At 37.6% G+C, this 26,462-nt stretch overlaps 1 protein-coding gene across 12 annotated transcripts; it reads right to left on the bottom strand.

Annotated features, from left to right (window-relative positions):
• Positions 1-110: 110 nt before the first annotated feature.
• FNDC7 (fibronectin type III domain containing 7) lies at positions 111-26,409 on the bottom strand. 12 transcript variants are annotated; one of them, XM_043520486.1, is made up of 15 exons: positions 24,333-26,409; positions 23,798-23,816; positions 22,113-22,370; positions 19,521-19,775; positions 17,950-18,210; positions 17,083-17,340; positions 14,357-14,611; positions 13,019-13,106; positions 12,849-12,898; positions 12,045-12,299; positions 10,913-11,167; positions 9,808-10,068; positions 8,902-8,931; positions 6,760-6,828; positions 111-4,890 (listed from the first exon to the last, which is right to left on the bottom strand). In XM_043520486.1, the coding sequence occupies exons 1-14, from the start codon at positions 24,414-24,416 to the stop codon at positions 6,782-6,784; spliced, it is 2,376 nt and encodes a 791-aa protein (XP_043376421.1). In that variant the 5' UTR covers positions 24,417-26,409; the 3' UTR covers positions 111-4,890; positions 6,760-6,781. The 12 variants fall into 12 exon arrangements, 11 of the variants coding, with proteins under 11 accessions (XP_043376421.1, XP_043376415.1, XP_043376417.1 ...); XM_043520480.1 differs by having other exon boundaries at positions 12,849-13,106; positions 25,324-25,458; positions 25,780-26,408; XM_043520482.1 differs by having other exon boundaries at positions 12,849-13,106; positions 25,324-25,458; positions 25,800-26,408.
• Positions 26,410-26,462: the final 53 nt, after the last annotated feature.

Below are 26,462 nucleotides of genomic sequence, written 5' to 3'. Positions count from 1 at the left end.
CTTGATAGTGTCCTTTTTTTAATTCATAATGTTTTCTACAAATAGTAAAGATTGCTGTTCTGAGCTGACAATTTCATCTCCAGCAGTGGAAAAAGTAAATAAGTTTTTAAAACAGATTAGCTAGTAGGAGGTAATACCAAAATGCACTATTGAAAAATCATATAATAAAAGTCCAGTTCTGCTTGGTAGGTTGTTCTGATGTCTTGTATATTGAGTGAGGAGAACCATCAGTCTGGAATAAACACTGGATTAACTCCTTTGTGCTGGGTGTCAGCTTTTCCCCGTATGTTCATTGCCAGTTGAAAAAATGTTTGTGGATTTCTTTATGCCTTGATCTAAAGGGAAATGATACTATGTATGGGCCGGGACTTCAAAATAATAGGTCAACGTATAAAGACTAATCTGGTTAACTCAGGGTTTAAGACTATTGAAATGTGGATCATTGGTGGTTGGAGTGACCTGAAGGTGAAAGAAAAGAGGTTTGTGTCGTCCCCTCCCCTTTGCTTTTGTACGATGTAGCACTTCTAGGTATTAAGTTTAAACAAGTGTTTAATGTAGTCACTTTCCCTCTCCTTTCTTTCATAGTATGTCAATAAATCTAGTTAAATTAATTTACTGTAGTAAAACAACTTTCTACTTGTTCCTGATCTTGCAGAATAAATAGCGAGTGCCTGAATTACTAAGGCAAAAAGAAAATATTTTGGAGGAAAAAAATCAGCTCGTTTCTGTATTAAAGAAGCAAAGCTCAATTTTTTTTCTTCTGGTCACCTTTAATTCTAAATGTATTGTTGTTCTTCCTGGTTTTCCCCCCAGCAGTAGAGAAACACTTTCTACTATTGAGGTACTACTCCCTTACGTGACTTTTTTTTTTTTAAACCGATAGGTAATTGCGCTTAAAATTGGAGTTTGGGGAGAAACTTGTATGGGGTGCGAGAGTATCCACTGCAGTAGAAAACCCAGACTGCTGTTGCCCTCTATTTTTTCCTCTTGCTTTAAAAACAAACAATAAGCCCCAAATGTGTTCTATCAGAAAATGAATGTCTGATCAGCGTCTTATTTGCAATTTTGATTACTTTAGTTTCTACTTGCTTTATGGGGTGGGAGGGGCTAGCAACAAAAATGTAGAAGGTAGTTCAGATACTTGGTTTTAAATGATTGACTGTTACTCCTCATTTATACTGATCTCAGTAGTTGCCTGGTTCTTTGCAAAAAGTTTTACTTCTCTTAGTGAATTGGATACGGGGCTTAGTAGATAAGTCTGTTAACACATCTTTCCATTTATTTTCCTCCTTGGCTGTGCTGATTGAGACCAGATTTCTGTTGTTAATATTTGGTTAAATAATGTGACACTTCAAATTCCATTCAGTAATACAGACATATTATGGTGGGTACTTCTGACAAGTACATGCCCTGCCCTGTGGAGCTTACAGTCGGACTGGAGATACGATGTAATGAATGAAAACAAGTGGATGAAGTTTGAAAATAAGGAGACTGAGGTTACGTAGTTTAGTGAAAAACTGGTAACACTAGGTGATCAAGGAGCAGGTAGGTCTATGGTGCCTCTTCCACAACTCGGCCACTGCTGCTTTGCTCCTAATGTTGTAGTCCTGTGATTCTTCTGTGTAGATTATCTCAATCGTAGTGAGTTGGATAGTTTATATGGTGGATAAAAGTTTTGTGGATGGTTTGGCTGTAGCCAGAAGAAAATTAGTGGCTTAAGTTTCCAGAGGTGAAAACCTATGCTGCTTTGTAACTTAACAACATTGCATGCTGATTCATTGCCAGAGAATTACTATATCCTTTGTAACCGTGAGCCGTAACAATCTTCCATGTGAAAGTGAATAAAATCCTCAACTTTTGCTTTCAAGCGAACATGCAAATATACCCAAACGTCTAAAAGTGCAGCCTCATGCGTTCTCTTTCATTTCTCAGATTTTGGATTCACATTTTAGTAGAGATTCTTAGGGATAATCTCCCCTTCCACATGTGATCGTAATCACCTTGTGCCAACTAAAGTTTTCATGCATGGAAAAAAATGTTAAGTATATTTTAGTAGTCTTAATGATACTTAAGAGCTGTCACCCTCTGAGTCTCCTCTGCAGACCACCAGCAAATGCAAGAAGACTATAGTTGGGCAATAGCTCTCAGCTGCCATTTTGGTAGCTGAGCATATGAGAACAAGCATTACACTTAAATTCAGAATCTTGACCTGGCATGCCATACCATAGAACTTTTACTTTATTAATGCAAAAAGTGTGTATCTGGGAGGATGGAAGTGAAAGAGAAAGTGATGTCTGAAAAGCTTTCTGTTTTCATGACTTGATTCCCATGTGCTCAGAACCCTGTTTTTCAGTTGGCATCCCTCTGGCTGAAGAAAATTGGGAAGAATTCTCTTCTAAGTCTGAGGTTGCTGTTTGTCTAGTCTAGTGATTGGTGTCCAGTAATGATGGGGAATTTTCTCCTCTGAGAGTATCAGCATAGTGCTGTATACAATAAGCATAGTATTTTTCAGTTAAAAATTCAGTGATTAGTGTGGTCTAAATGCCTAGAGTTAAATCCCTTAATGCAGTAATTTCTTACATATGTGTGGCAAGTAGTAAATTTCAAGCAGTTCTTCCAGTAGATGAGATGCCACCTAGTATAATGGTTAATGTAAATAGGGGAAAGGTATAGAAGTTGAACCCTTGCCAAACCTATAATAGATAAACATACTACAGATAAATCCTCCTGTCCTTTATGCAGTATCATACCCTTCCCTGGTAAAACCTGTGGAAGAGAAAAGGAAGGAGGGCAATACAATTCTGCAAAGCAAATATGGTACTGCTTCTGATTAATACCTCACTTAAAAGGGGAATGGTTTTGGAAAATGCAGGTTCTCCAAACCCAGCTGAACCCAAAGGAATCAAAATTACAAGCCCACATTAATACCCAGTTCTTATTTAGCCATATACAGACTTAACTCTTTGTGCCACCTTACTGGCACCATGACTTCTCAAGGAACTGTGTTTCCATTGGCCGCATTAGCTAAGCCTGGGCTGTCCTGCCATGTGTGGAATGGGACACAGCCAGTGTTAACTCCCACTACTTTAGTTTGTTGTATTTCAGCTGGTTTGGTAAATAGCTGGAATATAAATTCTTTGTTTTCACTGGAGGACCTCTTGGGACATCTCAGAAGCATGGAGTGGGAGCTTACTCAACATTTAGGGTGAGTGTTTGAAACCTTAAATCTTTTTTTTTCTTTTTTTCCTCAAGTGTATTTTAAATTGCTGTTAAAGGCAAATGGTTTTATGTGGCTTGAATAAAGATCACTCCCATTGGGTTTCATTTTCTATGTATTTATGATGCCCTAATCCTGTACTGGTTGTCCCATTATCAAAAAGTCTTCTAGACTCAACTAAATTTCTGCTGTAAAAGGGCAAGAAGAAAAACCTTGTGTGTTTATACAGTATAAAGAACCACAAAGTGCAAGTAATGTGGAGCAACAAGGAGCCAACTGTTTAATTTATTCATGTGAATAGTGCTAAGTGAGCAAGATTTGTCCCACTGTCTGTACTTCTGTATTCTATTCTTGGAAGATATGGCAGACACATTCAAATGCCTGGCTTCTTTAACCATCCCTCTTCCTCCCTCCCCCAAATGTAGGTTAATGGTTTGGTGAACCCTGCCAATTTTGTCTTGAAAAGCCTAGATTTTACTAAAATGAATTGCACAGAACCCCACTGACTTCAGTGGGGCTCAGGTAATCTTTCAGTATTGGGGCCTACTCTAGCAAGAGGTTTTGCAGATATATATACTGCCCTTCTATAATAGATAGAAGCAACAGATAGAAAGAATGGGACACAGTAGATGAGGACTTCATAGTGTGTGCGCTGGGTGAAAAACCCCCAAACCCAATGGTTATATACAATAGTTGTTAGAGATGGAATCTGCATATTTCCAGTCATAGGACGCCTTGATGGTGGAACCTTTTAACAGTGGTACCTGAGTGCCCTCTCCCCCCCTTTGATATTCCTGAAAGTTCTGAAGGCAGGGCTATAAAAGGATGCATTGTGCCCTAGCTGCGGCAAGTCTGATTTAATTAGGAGTTAATGTGAGTGGGGAGTAAGTCTCTACATTTATTCAATCTTGGAAAAACTCTGGTTACAGGTAAGTAATCATCATTTCTTAGAGTATGTTTATACAACTGGGTGCAATTATGTTGCTGTTTGTAGCTATTCAAAACCTACATATTTAATTCTAATTAAAGTTAGTTCATTTTCTCTTAAACAGTCTTTTAAGTATGCTTGAGTTTAATGAGGGCTGATATGTAATTAAGATATGCAAATCTTATGCAGCTGGTTGTTTTGATTCAATGTAATTAATTTGATTTTATCAAGGACCATCATAAAGTTATTCACTTACAATTAGTGTACCAATTAGTTGTTTGTATGTCAGATAAAAGCTACAGCCCACGTTTGGCCCTGACCTCATTAGAAACTGATTGCTTAGGACCTGAAAAGCAGGCTCAAGACCATCTATGTACATGACTAAGTTTAGGGATCCATGTTTGAAAATGCTGTTATGACTATAAAGAGAAACCTACTGCATTAAAACCTTGTTTGGGGGCAGTTGCAAACAGAACACTAAATTCTACATTCTCATACCTTTTTCAAACCCTAAATTGGAAATAAAAACCAGCTGCTTCTTAGTAAGTAGTGCAATTCATTTATTTAAAAAAAAAAAATTCCTAAAGAGGGAAACTTGTATTTGACAGTGAACAAAAATCCTTTTTGTTAAGAGACAATATTTTAGTACTGGTGTTACGAAGTGTCAGAATGTTCCATCTGATTGCTTTGTGTAAGTGACCTGAAGTGATGATTCATGTGCCCAATGGAGTTGCATAGCTGTATTCTGTGAAGACAAACTTAAGAAATGTATGGTCTGCTTTCCAGCTACATAAATTAGTTTAAAGAAAGTCCTATTTTGTTACTGGTTGTGCATCAGCTTTTCTGAAGTCAGAACATGTGCTCTGTTTTTCTGGGAAGTGATGGTTCTCTCCCTCCATTCCTCCCCACTAAATACTGTACCTGTGTTACTTACAGCTAGGTTTATTAAACCTGAAAGAATGCCTATAATGTACTCTTTTTTTTCCCCCCATTATGGGGGTGTTTACTTTTTAAATGTCATTTAAGTTGTCCAGTGAAACTATATACACTACCCCTTTCACTTTTGTTACTAGTCAGTTTCTTTTTTCCAATTGTCAAGAACTAAAATAATGGTGACCTGCTGGAATTTCCACACTACATAGGAATGTTTATTTTATAAATAAAATAAAGCTCCCCAAGGTTTTTCCACAAAGCCTCCAGAGAGGAGGGGAAATTCCAAGTTCTCATTCATAAAGCTTCCACAGCATCATTATCTAGGAATGTGGAGGGATGGCTTCCTAACCCTGTTAGTTCAAAAGCTATATAGGTCTTTGTGGACGGCCTTAGGCTCTGTGGATCCCTCATGTCTGCTTGTATCCCTAGCCCTCCATGGCTACCTGGACCTGCAGGAACTGTTGCTCCCTGACTTTCCAGGCTATTACCCCCAAATTATCTCTAAGATGAGATCATTTCATTCATAACCATGAATTAGGAAAGCAAGGCTCAGCATTATTTGTGTGTTCTCCAATGATGCAATGTGTGGTATGGATAACAGCCACTATTCCTTCTCCAGCTGCCAAGCTTGGTCCTTGCCATAGGATTACAGCAATGTTGGGGGGGAAATGGCATGCCTGCTCACCTCCCAGATCCACAAGCTGAACAGTCACCTCTGCTCAAAGAAGAGATTGCTAAGGGGATCTGGCCTTCTATTTTCATTTTAATTGTGTCAATCATCAAACATTTTAACATTAGGCCTTGAACCCTTTTTTTGGGAGGCGATGGTTAAAATTTATTTTGTGGGACTAAACTCTGCCAAATATTTAAATCCAAATAGTTCAAGAATTTTAATAATGCTTTTTTTATTTTTACAGCAGTTCACTGCCAAACTATTTCCAGAACACTGCTGATATTGCACATAGACCTACTACTTAACATTAGCAACCCACACTTAGCACCCTCGCACAACTCTTATTATTGACTGTATTATAGGTAGACTTATGGCCCTAGATAGTTCTGTGCACATTTCTAACGAACGTATGTCCAGTAGGAGATGTATGTCAAAGGTTGGGGCTGCTCACATCTGGGGGTTTGGTTCAGATCCACATCTAGCTGTTCTAGGGCTGCCAAGGGGAGTTGTATAGGAAGCAGGGAGGGTTTGTGGCCACTGGCAAGCAGAACTAGTCAGGACTGCTACCTACAGTAACTCCATTGCCTTTAGACCAAATGTAGCATGTATAGTAATACAAAGCAGAGGTATTTGGGAGGTGCGGTTTCCTGATTCAATTCAGCAGAGGCAGTAAGCAGGTGTGTGGGATCCCAAGTCTCCTCACCGGCTCTCAATGTGAAAGCAGCATGGTATTAAGAAAGGGCTAATGAGGTAGAGAATGGCTCTCACTGAAGTGGGGATAAAAGTAGAATTATGCAGGGCAGGAGAACAGACCTCTTTGGATGTGGGGTTGGACACAATAGAAGGTATCCCTAATGAGTATATTGGTCTTCAGGATGTTAAATTCACTCATGCTTATTAAACTGCATTATATCTAGGATCCTAAGGATTCATAAACATTAAAAACATTTTAATTCATTTTGTACATCCCAATTACAGTTGTCATTCAAGTGTAACAAACTTTCTTACCTGCTTGTCTGAACCAATGATTCTATCCAGAAAAATGTTGTTCTGGACTTCTCTTTCCTCTATAGATCACTACAACAAAAATTCAGAGGGTTAGACAAATTCAAGTGAGAAAAAAACAAATGACAAACACGCACAAGAAGTGTTTATTTGAACAAGTTGCTTATGCAGGTGTCCCCAGCAGTTTCAGTCAGGAAATTGAATGGAAAGATTGTAATCATTTGAAACCACACAAAAAACTTAGAATGGAACACACAATGTCACCAATTTGTTAGCGGAAAGTAAGTGGTGCTTCTAAAATCAGTGGAACAATATAGCTAAATTTAATTAATAATTGTAACTTGGCCAGGCCAAGTTCTATCTAAACGATAGAACACACACTTTCAAAAAGTTCCATGGGCTCTTTGCTGACTGGTTCAGACCTCAGTTTTAGGTCTCATGAAAGAGTATAAAAGTCTTGTGGCACCATGTTGGGACAGTACGGATTCAGAGGGCATAATGTTCCTTAAATTAAACACCTACACCCTTCTAGTAGCACTCTTTTTCAAGGTCTTCCATCGAAGTGCTGACTAAGCCTCACACTGCTTGGCTTGTAAGAACTAGTGAGATAATAGCTTGATGTGGTATGGCTGCAGGCCAAAATATAGGTAATATCTAAAACAATCTAATATTTCAAGATATATAGAGATAGCTATTTATCTGTGTAGGCAGTGATTAGAGTCCCACTTAAGTCTATTTTTATTTTAAGAATATATGATTTTGTGCTGTGTTAACAAGGCTTTATCTGAATGAGTTTGGAATGGTCCTAATACACAAGAGGGGTGAAGCCACAGATGGGCACATCCTCAACTAAACACCAGTAAAACCTTTATACCACACCAATCACGAGTTCTGTATGTGCCACATATGTTGGAGAAAACATATTTTGGGAATGTTTTTGTGAGTTTTACAAAATTAGGACCATTTTTGGTAACCCTATGCCTGTAAAGCTAGCTGCCAAGAATCCAACTGTGCAAGGCTCAAAGGAAGCCATCTCCAAAAGTGGTGTAAAATAACTTTAAAGTTGTGTCACCTTTATATACAGAAAAGTGTAATGTCTCTAACCCTGGAAGGACAGAGCTAAATGCTGGTTCTGATTAGAAAGGAGAAAATCTCCTCAATGATGCAGAGCTCTTCCTCTGTAGGGCTGTCAAACTTCACAGCTGTGGTATTTAGAAAATGCTGTTAGTAGCTCAAAGCTGAATCGTGCCTCTCCTGGGCCTCAGAAGTGTAATTTAGGGGTGTGAATTGCACATTTGGGGAACAACAATGAATATTTCCCTGACATGGGTTTTTTTTGTTTGTGGCTAGTTGAAACTCTCACAATTTTGAAAAGTTAGACATCCAGTCTTGATTTTAAAGACTTTAAGTGAGAGAATACTACAACCTCAGGTAAGATGTTCCAATGGTTTTTACTCACTGTTAAAAATTTGCATTTTATTGGGCACTGGGCAAACAGACGTGTCTATGCTGTTATGTCTCTAGTTAATTTCATGGATCTCACTTGGACATATGTGTAAGGCCAGATTCTCTCACTGGTTTGTCATTTTTTGCACAGGGTGAATACCATATACAGGAATCCTCTGGTTTTCTAGAGCTGACATACAGCTGCTTTGCCAACCTCCCTCTTACAACCAGGTAGGGGCTGTGGCCAGGAGAAAATGGATATGGCTAGGATTCCCCTGGACCTCAGCAATCCCTGGCTGTTATAAGAGCCCTTTGGGGCCCTTGGCAGCCATTGTACTTAACAGCAGCCTTCTGGCTGTTCTAACTTATACTGGAGGACTGGATTGGCACAGAGCGGCCCCAACGTGTGGGGACCAAATCCATCTTTGCACACTCCCTCCTGAGTCATACTGTGTGCTTCTCAGCTCTAGCTGAGGATCTATCTAGGCCATGGTATATATGTTTCATACAATGTAGCTTACAGAAGTTGTAATGCATAGTATGTTGGGAGTAAATGTTTTATCTCTGAGAGAATTAAGAGAGTCCTCCTGCCGGAAAATAATGTTAGTTTAAAGTAAAGTACTTTTCATTCTAAGAGAAACATATCTCACTAGAAACACCATTTTCAGGAGAGATGAAATGATGACAGCATTCTCATACCCATTCCAACAGAACTTCCTGAGCAGGTCACTAGAATGAAATACAAAGAAGGCACATGAAAGTTAACTGTATATTAATAAGCTGAAAAACATTAGCAATTTGTATAATAAGGGCCATATTATACAACTAGGCAATTTCATTAAAGTTTAGTATGTTTAAAAATGTCGTCATGGATTTGAATGTCTACCATGAAAAAAATAAGTCATTGTTTGGCTTTTTGTTCAGGGCTTCCAACGTAATTCTGCTAATATGAAGCATGGCTTTTACAGGAAGATTGTAGAGACAGTTTGTTTTTATAAGGGTGGCTCATCAATATTGCTTCTGATTTTTTTTAATTAAAAAAAAGAGCATTAAGGTATATGAAAACCAGTACATATGAAGAATTACATTTGCTTTTTTCTTAGTCTGCTTTTAAATTAATCAGAGTTTGGTACCCAACAACTAAAACTGAAGCCCCAAGAGAGTAAATCATGCTGCAAAAAGCAGCCTTGCTGTGCATTTTATTGTCATTCCTTTCTATCTACATACTAACCATTAGTATCCAAACTCAACACCCACAGCCCTTTGCTCCAATACAGATAATTCAGGGCAGAATCAAGAGAAATCTATGCGAATTGGGGTGTGCCATTTTATTGCCAAGTACATAAGCAGAAAATGTCCTATTTTCTAGGCCCTGACCCAGAAATGCCCCTCATGTTGCCGACTGCCGATTGTGGGTTATGTGGTCAGCCAGCACGGGGATAGAAAACTTCTGTTCCATGCTGTATCTTTGTTTCCTCTTATTCTGGAATATGACTATACCCCCACTACGAGCCAGAATTTGTCCCTATATAAGTAGTCCATAAATTACACTGACATGCATCTAACAAAATATACATAGTTGAAAGGACTAAAACTGAGTTTTACCTGAATACATTTTTTTAGGGCAAAATGCAAGCTTTGATCCTTTCTCAGGAACTGGAGAAACTACCACTGTATAGACATCCCCACAAGGTATCTTGGTGACATCACAATAACTCAAACCTGAAGTAGGGGTACAGGTGAAATTGCCTTTTGATCCGTACAGATCTGTACTATACTTTATCAACCCTGGCGAAACTCGCCAGTATATTCGGATACCATTATTGCGCAGTCTATATAATTTCACCCCAGAAGGACAGCAAGCACCTAATAAAGAAAATAAACAAGATTAAGTCTAAACTACAGATTATGCTTGTTCTTGAAAGGAAATTATAAATTTTCGTAACAGGTTTCACACCTGATACCTACCGTCTACCTACAAAGATTCATCATCCCACACAAAGTTAGGGAAATTGTACGAGGCAATGGTGGGGAATAAGGGAATGAAAGTTGCCCTCCAAACTCCCAAACTGGCTGTGGGGCGGGAATACAGCCCCGCTGCAGACACTGTTTAGTGTCATACATTGGAATACTGGTCACTATTGCTCCCCACCCACTATGGGGAATGTTAGGGCTACTGGATCCACACAATTGTAGAATCTTTGGCCTCTCTGTGTCCCTAGCCTCTGTTTGCCAGAAGCTGGGAATGAGTGACAGGGAATGGAACACTTAATTACTTGTTCTGTTCATTCCCTCTGGGACACCTGGAACTAGCCACTGTTGGAAGACCAGATACTGTGCTAGATGAACCTTTGGTCTGATCCAGTATGGCCATTCTTATGTTCTCTCCCATCTCCAAACTTCAAGTAGATATTGGCCTGGTTGGGTCTGGTGTGCGGCCCCCTTCCATAGTGCACAAAGGGTGCAAAAGTCCCCTTGCACAGTCAGTCTGCCTCAACCCCACACAGTGCAGCCCTACCATGAAGTTTAAGTGATACAGAGGGCCTTGAATGAATTTCATCCTACATATATTTAACTATTTAAATCAGAACTGCCAGGGTTTTAGCAATTTCTTTAATCTCACACATAACCTTGATATGAAAATAAATCATCCGCCTACTATCCTCTGATTTTTTTTTTTCCTTTTCAATTCCATTTATCATTTACATACTGGAAGAATAGTCTTGATATGTGCAGTCTGAGGCCAAACCAGTTTCACTAATCACTTTCAGGGACACTGTATAGGTGGTGCCACATGTAATGCATCCCAGGAGACAGTGGTTTTGAAAAGTGTGGCACTTAGCCGGTCCTTTTGGTGATTCCAGTATTGTTATGTATGTCTTTGCACCAGCCCCAACCGACCAGCTGATATTTGTTATAGACTGCATCACTTGAGTTACTGTCAGATCATTAGGGCAACAAGGAGCTTAAAAGGAAACAAAGAAAGGGAGATCAACTTTATTGTGTCCACTGAGGTCCTATGCAGACATTTTTGTCAATGATTTTTTTAGAAATAATTTATTTAAAATCTATTCAAAAACTGGTCGTTTTGTCAACCATATTTTTACTGATCTTAAGGCCTGATCCAGTTTTTGTTGAAGTCTGTGGGAGTCTTTTCATTAACTTAAGTGCCTAACCCATCTCGCACTGAGGAAGAAAAATAATCTTAGTAGCAATTTTTTAAAAAGAGGAAAACTAAGTACTTTTTAGCTAATGTTACCAAAATAGTCAGATATTTAACTTCAGCATTCTACAATAGCTAACATCTAATATATATATATATATATAAGAACAGCATAAGATAAATGATTTATTCGTTCTTCACCCATTGTGTGAGACAGTTATTACTGCAGGATTATTATGTGATCTTGTTAATAAAAAAAATGTCTACAATGCATCATCAGAATCTCAGTGGTTTTCTCAGCCACATTAAGGATCAAAGTGCTGAAAAGGAAACCATGCATTGCATAAAAAGATTATGCCATTATAGCTTAATTAGCAGTGACCCAGGAAACATAAGTACCTGTATTTGGGTTTAGCAGGATGTAGCTACTAAAGAGTAACATGATCTCTCTCTCTCTCTCTCTCACACGTGCGCACACACAAACATGCACACACACACGCAAATGCCATTTCATCCAGCAGGAAAGAGTAATACATGTAGATACATTGCGGAAAAAAAATCACATGAACATAAAGACACACATTTACCACAGTGTGTGTGTGTGTGTATGTGTATATAAATATATATATATTTATTTGAAAAAGGTTATATTTTCAATTACATATTAATTGCTACATACCTGTCTCTAAAGGGACACTGTAACTAGGTAAGCTCTGTCCTGCTGTTGTAATTGCCACAGCACTAACCGAGAAAACTGATCCACAGGGAAGATCAGTTATGCTACAGGAATTTCCGGAACTTGTGCAATGCCACAATCCAGCCTCTCCTCTAGCAGTAACAGTGTATATAGTTTCATCATTATTGGCCTGCCAGTGCACAGTAATTATGGAAAGATCATCCTGTGAGACGTTTTTTATTTCAGGACTGCATGGAGCTGAAATATTTTAGACAGAGGAGATTTAAGATGTGTTATCAGCACATAACTTCCATTTTATATTGTATAACTATGTCAGTAGCTGCAAATTATCATAGATATTTGACAAACTCATTCTGACAGAGATATCCAAGTCAATAATCTTTGACTAATTTGGAACAGTTTATGAACATACAGACTTTAAATGAGTTTTACAGGCAAAAACTCTTGAAAAACTGACATGTTAAGGTTTTGCATACAAATATACATACTGGAATCATAAATCTCATTTTCAGAAGTGCTGATTACATAGCAGCTTCTAATCTGACCACTTATTAAGGTGCCTGGTTATGGATTTAGGAATCCAATCTTAGGCACTCATTTTTGAAAATCCTGACAATTTTCTTTTCATTTGCAGCTATGAATTATAATAACCTTTTTTAGCACTCACATTATGTTTTCTACCTTCAAAGCACTTTACAACTGCTAACTAATTATTTAAGTAACTACAACAATGCAAACAGCTAATTATTCTGTGTGTTAAGAGAAATGAGAAAAATAGCCATATACCTGTTGCCACATATTTAGATACACATGATGTATTGCTGCCCCTGATTTCACTGTAAGAATACACAGTGATGTTATATTGGGTGTTACACTGCAACGCAGACAGGATGCAAATTGTGGCAGTAGTATTACACAATACTACACCAACCCCATCAACAGCTTTTGTTTCATACATTTCAGCACCACGGACAGGAAACCAGACAATCTCAACTGTATCGCTGGACACAAACACTGGGTAAAAGTCACTGGGGCAACAAGGTGCTGAAAAAGCCAAAACAGAGAGGGAAATGTCAACAGTGTTCATGAACTGAAAAATACTACCTATTAAACAGGGTAGTGACTTGTTTACACAAACACCTCTTATATGAAACCTCAATTATCAAAAATTAAAAAATGAACTACGTTCCCCACATTGAAGTCCTTTATTTTTTGATAGATTAAGTTTTGGATAAAAGTGCCATGTCCCTCATCTTATCTGGACAAAGAGAATTCTATTGCAGAATTTTTATCATCAAAGTGTTTTCTTACATCTCTTTAGCGTCCCTACAATCGCATTCAGTAATAATCCATTAATCTGAAATAATACTGTACACTTATGTTGCACCTTCCATTTTAGGTTCTCAGACATTTATGAATCACCAAACTAAGCCTCATAATCAGTTATTTCCCCATTTTATACATTGTGAAACAGGCACAGGGAAGGCTAGGGACTTACCCAAGATTACACAGCAAAGCTATGGCAGAGCCAGGACTAAAATTCAGATATATTGACTCCTAGTCCTGTGCATCCATAGCATCATCCTTTCCCACCTTTTGAACATGTTTTAGAATAACTGAATGATCAACCCTTGTAATTTATAAACTGGTGGTGTACTTGACTGATAAACTGGCTATTCAAATAAACAATGAATACAATTTAAAGTTTAACACTTTTCCTTTAAAAAAATATATTTACTAAAGCACTGGTAATCATTAATTAGGACTGCTCAAAATTTTTCATCAAAAACATTTTTTTTCAATGGTAAATTGGGTTTTTGATAAATTTTTTTGGTGACAAGTATCTGCTTCTGTAGAAAATTTCGACTTCCTGTTGAAAAACTGAACACCAAAATATTTGCATCTATAGGCCAAGTTCCACAGCCACCCTATATCTCCCATGACGCACCATGGCCAGGGACTTTGAAGATGTACTGAAGTAAATCAGAAAGAGGAGATTGTGGTATATTATGGGAGATGTAGTCCACCCAGGGAGCCCAATCCATACAGGAAAATAGGAGCATCTGTCACTTGCATGACAACTTCCATGGCAGCACTTCAAAATCTAAATGCTCTGTTTTAAACAAAGTTTTCTGCCCAAAATTTGGGGTAGCAGCCAAAAATTTTCACCTTTCAATTCCTCACCAAAAATTGATATTTTCTACAGAAAAAAAAAACCATTTTCCAACTAGCTCTATTGTTAATACTACTAGGGGAATCACCAAATATGTTTGCATAAATAAAGTGCTACTTACCAGTAGTATAATTGAGTACATCCCCTAAAGGACTCTGTCCTGCCTTGTTATATGCGAAGACACTAATGAAATAAGTGAAACCACAATCTGATTGGAAGTGGCATTGGGTATGGGATGTGTTGCAGTGCACTTCCAAGCCATCATCGCTTTTCACAAAAACCACATAATAATCTCCAAGATCTACATTAGACCATGAGACTGACAATTTACCAGGGTTGTCCTCTTCTATTGTTATACTTCCTGGTGCACAAGGGACTGGGAAACCAAATTTAAAACAAAAATGGGGAAGGGGGGGAAGAATAGGTTACACCTGTACTCACAGAATTTTATTTAAGCAACATTTTTACTACACAAACATCAATGAAAGATATAGAATTTGTTTGATATGTTTAGCTTGAATAGTTGGCACATGTCTAGTTAAGAAAAGAGCAACTCATCTGGATTTGTAAGGATACTGGGATGACATGTATGTGATTATTTTAACATGGTGCTTGTTCACAACATAAAATATGTGTGCGAAAAGACTAAAAGTGTGTATAATTTATAGGGCTGTCAATTAATTGAAGTCAACTCACACGATTAACTAAAAAAAATCAATCGTGATTAATTGCACTTATAACAATAGAATACTAATTGAAATTTATTAAATATTTTTAGATATTTTTCTACATTTTCAATATTGATTTCAATTACAACACAGAATACAAAGTGCACAGTGCTCACTTTATATTATTTTTTATTACAAATATATGCACTGTAAAAATGATAAATAAAAGAGTATTTTTCAATTCACCTCATACAAGTACTAAAGTGAAATCTCTTTATCATGAAAGTGTAACTTACAAATGCAGATTTTTTTTTGGTTACATAACTGCACTCAAAAACAAAACAGTGTAAAACTTTATAGCCTACAGGTCCCCACAGTCCTACATTTTATTCTGCCAATCGCTAAGACAAACAAGTTTGTTTACATTTACAGGATATACTGCTGCCTGCTTCATATTTACATCACCTGAAAGTGAGAACAGGTGTTCATATGGCACTTTTGTAGCTGGCGTTGCAAGGTATTTACATGCCAGATACGCTAAACATCTGTATGTAATTCAGTATTGTGGCATCACTCTAGCTGGAAATGGAGACTTATAAATCTTGTCACCAACCAATTTTGTATTATCATTATTAATCATCATCCTCTGTATTTGAAGTAGCACTCAAAGACCCACTCAGCACCCTGACTCCATTGTGGTCGGCATTGCACAAACAGGAAAATGTGGTCTTTAATTTAAGAGTAAACCAGGACAAAAATAACAGGAGCACTGGAAGTCAGAACTGGGAATGAGTCAGAACTTCATAATATATTCATAATATCTTCATAACATTTATACAGCATATTTTTTTAAGAATTTCAATCCACTTTTCTAATACGCTCACATTAAGTCTTACTGCCCAGGAGTGTTTGTAAGTTAGGGTAAGGTGGAAGGCACACATAGGTTAAATTATTTTTCCAAGTTGCGGAGTCACTGTGGGGCAGAAACAGGAACAGAATACAGGTCTGCTGACTCATACTTCTTTGCTTTAATCACCAGATTATCTTTTCTCACTCAGTATGGGGAAGCTTGCACACCATCTACTTATTTTGTGCCTATTCTCCTCTTACTTTGACCAGTTTTAGACTGGTGTAACTCTATTGACTTCACTGGAGTTGCTTCTGATTCTCACTGGTGTGAGAGGAAAATCAGGCCTGTTGTATCTGCCAACTAAATATGCCATTCTCAAATTAATCCAAAGAAATAAAAAAATTAGCACAGGATTCAGAGGGTAAATGTGAAGCTTCATGCATGAAGTACAACAAAAGTTTCAGAATACACACTTTTAAGTGCCACAATAACATGATAGCCACGGAAACAGAGGCTTTTTATCAACAGAGGGATTAATTTTCTTATAAAAGAAACAATATCTCAATATTTAACAGAAGCCCCAGTAGAGGTCACAAGGGTCCTCCTACCTCCCCATAAATGATGGTCCAAGTTCACCCAGGGTCTGCATAGTTTTCAATAGTACAGATCCTGGCATATGGCCTTGGAAGTGGAAATTCTGCAGGAGGAGGAAATGGTGAAGGTGCTTACAATATCCCCTTCACTGAGGGACTTGAAACCAACCCCCAAAAGAAGATGGCAGTGCCTAAGAAGGGGACATGGCCAGAGCAGCCAGGGGATGCACCTCTACTAATAAACCCATAAGGAAATTTAAATTGACCTTCCCTGGAATAATCCCTGGGGGCAATGGTGGTAAAACACTGCCTGCCCTCCTCTGGGGGAGAAATCCTCAAGCCATGCGAGAAGCCCGGCTGATGAAGACAGAGGCAATTTTTAATCACCTGTAAAGATAAAATTGGCCCAATGCTGATTTCCCCAAACTTTCAAATATATAATAATTAAAAAGTTAGATATAAAAATAATATGTTTATATGACACGATGGACCAGATTTTTCTCAATGTTACTTGACTTCAGTGGAGCTACTTCAGATGTATATTGGTGTCACTGAGAGCAAAATATAGCTCAATTTCTTTAAAAAATATTTGTCCATAAAGTAAAATGCAGCAGTGAAACAGTTTTTCAGTGCACTGCTTTATGGAAATTTGGGCAACTTTTGCTTTCTTCTTTCATTTTATGGCAAAAGAGAAATAATATTATGGGCCATACAAGGGTCACTATAGTTCACATACCAGTTTTTAAACTCACTGCATCTGTAGGTTTACTGGATCCAGCACCATTATTTGCTATGACATAAACAGAGTATTCAAAACCACACTGGAGTGAAGACAAAGTGCAGGAAGTGGAAGATGTGCTACAGTTCAGTTTGGAGGCTCCACTGCTGGCTGTCACACTGTAATTTAAAGTTCCCTCTGTCGGTATCCAAGAAACAGTAGCCCTCAAAGTTCCACTATCAAAAGCAACTTGAACATCTGATGGTGCATGAGGACCTACATTAGTTAGAAACAACTGTAAATACACTTAGTATCTGGCGTTTTATAGAGATGATCCTCAACCAGACCCCTGATTCCGAACATCATCAAATTTTGTGAGCTGTAGCTCACGAAAGCTTATGCTCTAATAAATTTGTTAGTCTCTAAGGTGCCACAAGTACTCCTTTTCTTTTTATTATATCCAAATGTAACTTTTGTGACATAGGCCCCAGCCATCTTTTTACACCTATTACAGTTACACAGAATTTTTTAAACAATTACTCTAATTTTATTCTGACACAAAAATTTCTATTGAAATTTCAATATTTATATAAAGATTAATGGACATATCCTAAGTTCCTTTATTCAGTTCTTGCTCAGGCAAAACTTTAATTGAAGTCAATGGTAGATCTGCCTAAGTAAAGTTTATAAAATTTGACCCATGTCCTCTAGAACTTTCCTGAACCTAGAACTGACATAAATTGTCATAGCTCCAGTTGGACAATTTACACCAGCTGAGGATATACCCGCAATATGTCCTATCAAAAACATACATACTGCTATCAATATCATTTTAAATTATAATTTTACACTAACTTTGGTTTCAGAAGAGAAAACAGTTCTTACTTGTTATTTGGTTGTATGTGAAATCATCTCCAGGTATCCCATTAACATTCCAGGCATGTGCCTTGATGGTATAGAGAGTTCCTGGATCTAGACTGGTAAATACCAAGGAGGTATGGGTGGTGTTCTCTTTCATCATACTGCCTAAACCATCTGATCTCATGATGGACACAGAGAATCCAACTGCCATATATACAGCTCCCCAGCTCACAACTATGGAGTCGTAACTTGGAGAACTTACAGACAGGACCGGAGCAGCCAAGACTGTTAATTACAAATATACATTAACTATTGGGATTTCCATTAATAGCTATGCTGTCTAAAAATTAGAATATCCAAATTCAGCACAGGGTAAACAGAATTAACTTTCATGGACGTCTCTGGGTCAAATTCAGTGGTGATGTAAATAGTAGTATAAATTGATCAGAGAATAAAGTGGTAAAGTTAGCATAGTTTGCACCAATTTACTATTTAGTAGACTTGCATAGTGAAAGTGACTGGCACACCAAAGGGTGAAAAGTGGATGAGTGCAGCAAGAAAAGCAACTAAAAGGAGTGTGTGAGGTCAGTTAGATTCCCTTACTTTGTCCAATTATCTTACACCCTCCTTTCAGTTGCTTCCCCAACCCTTCCACCCCCTAAGAATGTCAGAGTACATCTTCTATTAGAAGGTAAAGCCACAAGTTTACTCACTAAACAATATATAAAGAAATACATATAAAGGTTTTTCTGGCATGGGTTTGCACAGCTATGTTACTTATGCCATGTGTAAGTAATGCAGGTCACCGTGAATGGGTTCCAATAATTTTTTTCATACCAAGGCCAACTATCCAGGCCTTAGAGAAAAATTACAACTCACCACTTCAGAAATGTATAAAATTTACCCAGCATAATTTATCTATTCATAAAAATGTCCGGATTTTAAGGTCCAGTCTTTCAGTGCTGTGTCCCACAGGCAGACTGGGAATCTCTCTTTCCTGGATGTATAAAACCCCCATTTCTAGTCTTGATGAGACACTGGATATTAGACGTGATCATTGGTCCAGGCCTGAATACTGCTCATCTTGAGCCAAAGACAAATTCTGAGAACTGGTCAAATGTCAGTGATAAATGCAATGTATCATATGGCACAGTAATCTATCAGCTGGGTATCACCACTACCTACATAGGTCTATGTCTACTTTTCACTTATATAGCACCTTCCACCCAAGGATGGTAAAGCTCTTTGAAAACATTAAGCCTTAATGTCATTATTCATATTATACAGATGAGAAATGAAAGTATAGAGATGTTAAGTACAGAAGCAGAGCTGAGAACTGAATTCAGAAATCCAGTCCTATGCACTGGCCATGAGGCCACTACATCTATATACCTATAATTATATTCTTGAACACTGCAATGGTGATACGTTCAATATTTAAAATATAAGATAGCACTAATTCATCACCAGTAAATGCTTGAACTATTTTTACTTTCTGTATTAGAATTTTAAAAGATACAGTTAGAAAATTCCACGAGCCATATATGTTATTCACTTTAGTAATATGACATTTGCTATATAAAATCAAAAGCTACCTGTCTTTGCCTTCTTTGAAGGCGAAGGTAGGCTTCTTCCTCCAGAGTTTATAGATATGATGGTGATTTTGTACAATGTAGCAGCCTTCAATCCTGTCACTGTGCCTGGTGAATTTATGACTATAGTTTCAATGAAAGACTCTCCGTCCTGTGCAGTCAGTAAATAACTGGTAGCCCCAGAAACAGCTGCCCATTCCACTGTGATACTGTTGCTCAGTTTTGAATAAGCTTGGTCAATAGCAGGTATCTCAGGAGCTAAAAATGAAATTATGGTAAGTTCAAAATCCATAATCATGTTAAAATATAAGGACCCACTGCTGTCAAGTGCTAAGTGCATTGAGCATTTTGCAGGAGGTGCTCAGGACAACTGGGATATAATTTCTTTGATATGTCTAATTTTACTTCTCTAAATCAAATAGCAAATTGAAATGGAATACAAATATAATTGGTTTTATTTGTGCCATGAAATAAAAGAAATGTTTGTTCAGTGTCCACAGTTCAGTTAGCAATGAAAAACTGCATATAGTTAGCATTGATGATATGCAATTTATATATGTACTCAGATTGCTCTTTAAAGGGGAATGGTGGTACATTAACCAATTCAGTTGGTCTGACTTTGGAGAATGGTTGTTTTGTACAGTCACTTGGGTAGTTCCTATCCTTCAAATTTGTCATTCCTCTCTGTACCTTACTGAGTGATGGAGCTGGGTTTTGGTCTCCCTAACTCTGAGCTATATCTACTTTATCTTAATCTAATCTAATCCAATCCATCATGTGCCTAATGATCAGCTGCCAGAAAACAACATGCTTAAAAAGCTGTAAAAAGTGGGCTAAATTCATCCTTAATGCATTGACTTCATTAGAATAGCATAAGGGATAAATTTAGCCCGGTATGGCTTCAGTCACCAGAATATTGCAGATCCCTAAAGTGATCATCTTCTAAACTGAGGAAGAGGGGATGCTAAATTACTCTGCATCTTTGGGGACACTTGTGCCCTTCTACAGTCTTTCAAACAAGCACTGTGACTTACCTGTGTAAAATGCAAGATTGGATTTATTTTAGATCATTATTGAAGTTACTAATGACAATACCAACGTTTTGATCATGATCACACTAGATAATCTAAGTGCATCTTTCCCACGTTGCTCTGTAGCCACATCCAGCTCTGTAGTTCTGGAAGGTGTCCGTATTATAATCGACAGGAAATAGCTTTGCTTTCTACAAAACAATCTAAAATAGGAAGACTGAATCCTAGATACTACATGTTAAATACTGCAACTCAAGGAAACTTTTTCTAATAGCCCTTACTGTGAGCCATTCAGAAAACTACATGTCATATACTTCAGTCAGAAAAGTACCTAGCTATACTCTCCCAACTAAATTTCAGTAATCAGGATTTTGTGCATTGAATAAACACATATAGCAGGTTCGATATGTTGTAAGGCTGCAAAAGACCAAAAAGACAGGGAAACCTTACAAAATGGATGTAGTGATTGCACTAAATATAAAGTGAAAATGTATCCAGAATGTAAGCATGTACCTAAGAGCATAACTACCAATTTCAAGGCAACTAGCCCACGAGTTCAGAGCCTTTGGCAGCAATTACAGGAGTAATATTTTCACAAGTATGAACTCTTCAACAATATCTCTACTGTATTAGGCCCAAAGATTTTTTCATTCAGCATGTCCCCTTTTCCACCATTTGTAAAAATTACAAAAAACCCTATTTTCTACATTTCTACATTTTTCTTTTAAAATATTGTACAAATTTAAATTTAAATTAAGTCTATGGGAGTTGGTCTGATAAATGACTGCAGGATTTCACCCTTAATCGGGGACCAATCCTGCAAACCTTCCACATAAGGAACTCTTATTCAAGTCAAAGGGAGCTATGTGTCCAGGGGGCTTGCAGGAGTGGATCCACTGTATATTATTTATTTCAGAACTGCATTACAGAACATTAAAACATTATGCTATTTCTCCCATGACTGAGGTAACCAAGAGGTGAAAAAGAGGTAGATTATATTCTAAACTTTCTTGACCATAACCATGAATTTAATTTTAGTTATTTCCTCAATAAGATGAAAATTTTGAAATTTTTGAAAAGAAAACAAGGATATTTCTAAAGTTTTTCAATTAAAATAATTTTAAAAAGGAATTTCAAATGACTGATTTTTTCAAAACTAAGTATCAGTTATGGAACAGAGAAGAGGGAATACTGTCTATCTAGGTTCTTCTATAATGTCCAAGACTGACTTAAACAGTAGAGAATCAGATTCTAAATGGAAATAAAATGTCAGTTTTTCACACTTATATGATCTTACTTTTGTGTTCTTCAGTTAAAAACAAGACAGCTGATTTTGAAAGTTGTGATTAGGTGAGCATTGATGCAAGGGATGCACGCACACGTACACACACACAAGAGAGAGAGAAAGGGCTGATCATGCTTCCACTGAAGTCAGTGGGAAAACTTCCATGGACTTCAATATGAGTAGGAGTCACCCCTAAAAGTCAAATAAAATATACAGGGTGAAATCTTGGCCCTACTGAAGTCAATGGAAAGCTTACTTAGCAATCCATCCCACACTAACCTGTTAACTGCATAATCTGTGCTTCCGCCAGGATAATTCCATTCTTATCAATGGCTTCCACTTTTACAGTGTGGACAGTGTTGGGAGTTAGTGAAGTAAGAATGCCTATAACAGGAACATCATTGAAGTGCGCCAACAAAGGGTGGCCTACTGTGTTCATGGGGGTTGCTGTGATTCTGTAGGAAAAGGCTCCTGAAAACTTGGACCATCTGAGATAAATGTTTCTTGATGTCACATTATATATGGATATAGAGAAACCTACAAAAAATACCAAACAAATTTTAGTCTTTGAAACCTGAAATACACTACTGGGCAAACTGTTTGGACAAGGCTCTTTAAAATGTTTAAGTGGCCTGATTTTCAGAGGGCAAGTATTAAACACTTTTTTGGAAATCAGGCCCCTTTAAGGGGCCTCAAGAAGGGTACCCAAAATAATCTCTTTTGAAAATTAAACTTTGCATTAAACTACAACTAAAATAATTTTTTCTGCTCATTTCTATCACCCATTATATACTGTAGTGTACAGTGTCGCCAGCTCTCATGATAATATTGCAAGTCTCATGATAATTGCTATTTTACTCAAGCCCCAGCTACTGGAGTTTCTGAATACTTGAAAAATAATATAGAATCATAGAATCATAGAATATCAGGGTTGGAAGGGACCTCAGGAGATCATCTAGTCCAACCCCGTCTCATCTTTCATTTTAAAAAGAGTTTCTAGGTCTCATGGTTGCAGAAAAAAAGGATGAAAATGTGACCCAAGTATATCCTAAGGCTTAAAAACCAGTAGGCAAATAAAAAGAAGCCAAAATTCGGTGGTGGTTTTTAAAATTTCATTATTTTTAGAGGGCTGCCTCATAATCTTTTAACATCTGAGGCTGGCAATACTGCTATTATTTACATATGGCTTTTGTAATCTTGCAAATAGTGTGACTAATCCTGTACCACTCTGTGCATGGAAACCCCTCTGAAATCAATGAGAGTTCCACACATGAAGAGTTTGCACGATCAGGCCTGTGGTTTATAAAATCTCTGTGAAAAGAATATGGTATGCTGAAGTAATTGCCCAAATACTGTAGTAACTTTATGGTAATATGTAATGGTTAGGACTCTAGAATATTGAAATATATACTAATATGTACTGCCACAATGTATACTAAATGGATGACTTGCAAGAACCCAATCCTGTGTTCGTTACTCAGCCAAAACTCAGACTGCAGTGCACAAAGAACGCAACATTGAAGAAAAGGAAAATGGTGTGGTGTATTTATCTTTAATTTTTAAACTCAAACAAAAATTATGCTATTTTAAGAGGGACAAAATATCACAGAAAAGCATGCACACACTGAATAGATTGTGTAGATAATGGGGATAGTCTAAGAAGGTACTGTTCAGTGCAAATTGCGTGTAGGCTTAGGTGTCATATTGTAAGAAGTATGTTAGAAAGTTTATGCAAATATACAGTAGCATAGGTTACTATTTTTCAAAGCAAGTTTTTTGTAATTATATTATATAAAGAAACATACGATTCTTTACATTTTCTGAGTCTGATTTCATTTTAGTTAAGAAACTTTTTTTTGTAACATTACTTTAAAAATCAATTTGGATTAGTAATCAGAGATTTCTCTGTTCTCTTAGCGTCCATCTAAAAATGAACTGGTAAAAATACCTTTTTAAGTCTTTACCTGTGTTAGCTGAAACAATCTGAAAAGAAAGATATAGAACATTAGAATCATAAATTGAAAAATTATTTTGGGAAAAGGGAGAACATTTAACTTTTAGCAGTAATAACAATGACTTCTTTAAAACTGTATTTTGTGAACACAGCTTACTAATGTGCAGTTTTACTTATTTGTTCGGTTTATTTAAGCATGCAAATGTATGTACAGTAGTAAGGTAAATCTACAAGCCTGTTATTAGTGAATTTAACATAGTTATGGAGCTCACATTACTATTTCATTATCTTCTCTGAATCTGGTCATTGATCCAGAAGGGAAAGTTTGCAGTTGCTGACAGACTTTGAAAGACGCTGTGTTCTAAAAGTATAAGAGCGTAGTTTTTCTGTGGGTCTGTCATGAGTCTGGGGAAAAGTAATTGTATAACTTACAATAAACATAATAAAAAATAAGAATAAAAAAATTGATAAACAGGTTGCTTTTGGTTTATTTTTTAAAAGGACATGTCATTCTTAAACATGTTTGAGAACAAAACTGAACTCACCATTTCAAGACTGATGAGGATAAATCCAGTAAGTACCGAAGATTTACCTTTTCCACTGAACATCTTGTCAGACAAAGCTTTCATTTCACACTTTGTTTCTGGATGTGATCAATAAGATACCCCATACAGAGCAGTAACCACCTCACTATAGTTGTTAAGACTAGTCTTTGAGACAGTGAAAAGAAATATTTGTCTGTGGCTCCTCCTCCCCTGTTCTGGATGGCCTATAAGCAGCTGCAAGGAATATTTAGTGAAATGAAGCATACTGTATCCAACTGAAAATGCAGAAAATGTTACATGGGAAGACTGTGTTCTGTTCTTTCCTCTGTTATGCAGGTGCAATTCCTGTATTGCACATATGTAACAGATAGCAAAATTGAGCCCAGTTTAAATACCTACATTGGAATTAGGTCTTACTGGTTGAAGTTCACTACATATTGTGATACTATTTCTACCAAATGCCATCTCTTTCTTTTTGTTCAGAATTATGTCTGGGTTTTGTTCTCTATTTTAATAGGAAAATCTCATTCTATAGTTGTTAATTTGAGGAAATATCTTTCTTATACTTCTTTGTATGGTGCACACTGAAGTAGAAATTACTTTCAGTTTTAATGTTTCTACGTGGTTGGCACAAATGTTCATCTCTGGATTTCTGTTTGTCTCCAGATTATTATAGTTTGTGATACGTGATTCTTTATTTGTTAAAAGTCTGCCTGTATTTTTCATATTTCACCATGGCAAAGAATATCTAGGGTAATCTTCTGTGTAGAAATCTATAGCAGTTTATCTGACATCACCATGATATCCAGGCACTAACAAAACTACATAAAACAGTCCATCTAGAACACTGTATCCTCCACTCTTCATTATTCTTTTTTGTTCAAAGTATGCATAAATAGTTTTTAATTACATTATTTGTTATGTTCAGGGAAGCAATGCAGAATCTTAAGGCTATTTTTATGGAAAGCAATTGCAAAGAAATGAGTCTTACATTTGTGTCTGAAAGTTGCAAACCATGGTCATTACCATTTTTGATGGAAAGGCATTCCACAGCCATTAGTCAGCCTCTTGCTCCTGCAGCAAGTGTAATCCTTGCTACTGACCTTGTCCCTTGCAAATGTAATTGCTGTAATAAATCAGAGAAAAATGCCTGAGATCATCTGGGTTCACCTCACTCAGAGATTTGAAGATCAAGACCAGGATTTTGAATTGAATCTAGTTTTGGACAGGGAGTCATTGTAGGTTTTGGAGCATTGGATTGCTGTGCGTGTATCACCCATTCTATGTTAATAGACAAGTCACTCCATGTTTGACCAGCTAGAGTGCAAAGCCTTTACTTTCAACGCCGGGGACAATGCATTGGAATACATCAGCATGGCCCGATTTCTATACAATACGACTGAATGCATCCCCTGAGCACTTGGAGCTAATAAGAGGCATTTCTAACCATTATAGTTATTTGTGTACCCAGAAGAAGCAGAGTCCAGAAGAATCCCCAAGCCATGAACTGCCTTTTTGATTACACTGAAGACTTCTTCGGGTGAGGATGACTTTTGTAGTTATGGCCATTTCTTTTGAGTATCTTCCCACACTTACATAATTGTCCATCTTGCCAAAGACCAGTTTCAGTCAGCTGCTTCAGGCAGGTGCGTTTTGTTCTCAGGCAACAGGAGAACTGGATAATAGGGTGGTTTGTGTTTGATGTGAAGGTGATGAGAGAAGACATCTGGCATGTGGCTCATGGAGTTTGATGCATGTTTCTCAGCTGCTCCTCTCTTGCCTTTCGGTTCTGCAACAGCGTGGTGAGTGAGTGCGACTCGATATTGGGGGGCTGCTGGTGCAGGTGGCTCTATGTGCAAGACTGGGACAGCCCAGGCCCAGGGCTGATCGGATGTGGACCATGGTTCTGGTGTTGGTCCGCCAGTGCTCTGTGGCGCAGAGGAGTGTAATGACCCTCTCCTATGACGCCGGGCACGGTCCCCATTGGTAACGCTTGGTTTCCGTCAGTAAGCCTCTGCTCGGAGCCGTGCCCGGGGGGGAGCCACCCGCCCCCCACTAACCCCCGCCCCTCTCCTCCGGCCCGTCTTCTAAGCCGCGGCCCCAACCTGTGCCCCGTTCCTCCCCCACCCT

The sequence above is a fragment of the Dermochelys coriacea genome, chromosome 8 (assembly GCF_009764565.3).
Source record: "Dermochelys coriacea isolate rDerCor1 chromosome 8, rDerCor1.pri.v4, whole genome shotgun sequence".
Taxonomy (NCBI): Eukaryota; Metazoa; Chordata; order Testudines; family Dermochelyidae; genus Dermochelys; species Dermochelys coriacea.
This window is presented reverse-complemented; position numbering and strand designations above follow the sequence as displayed.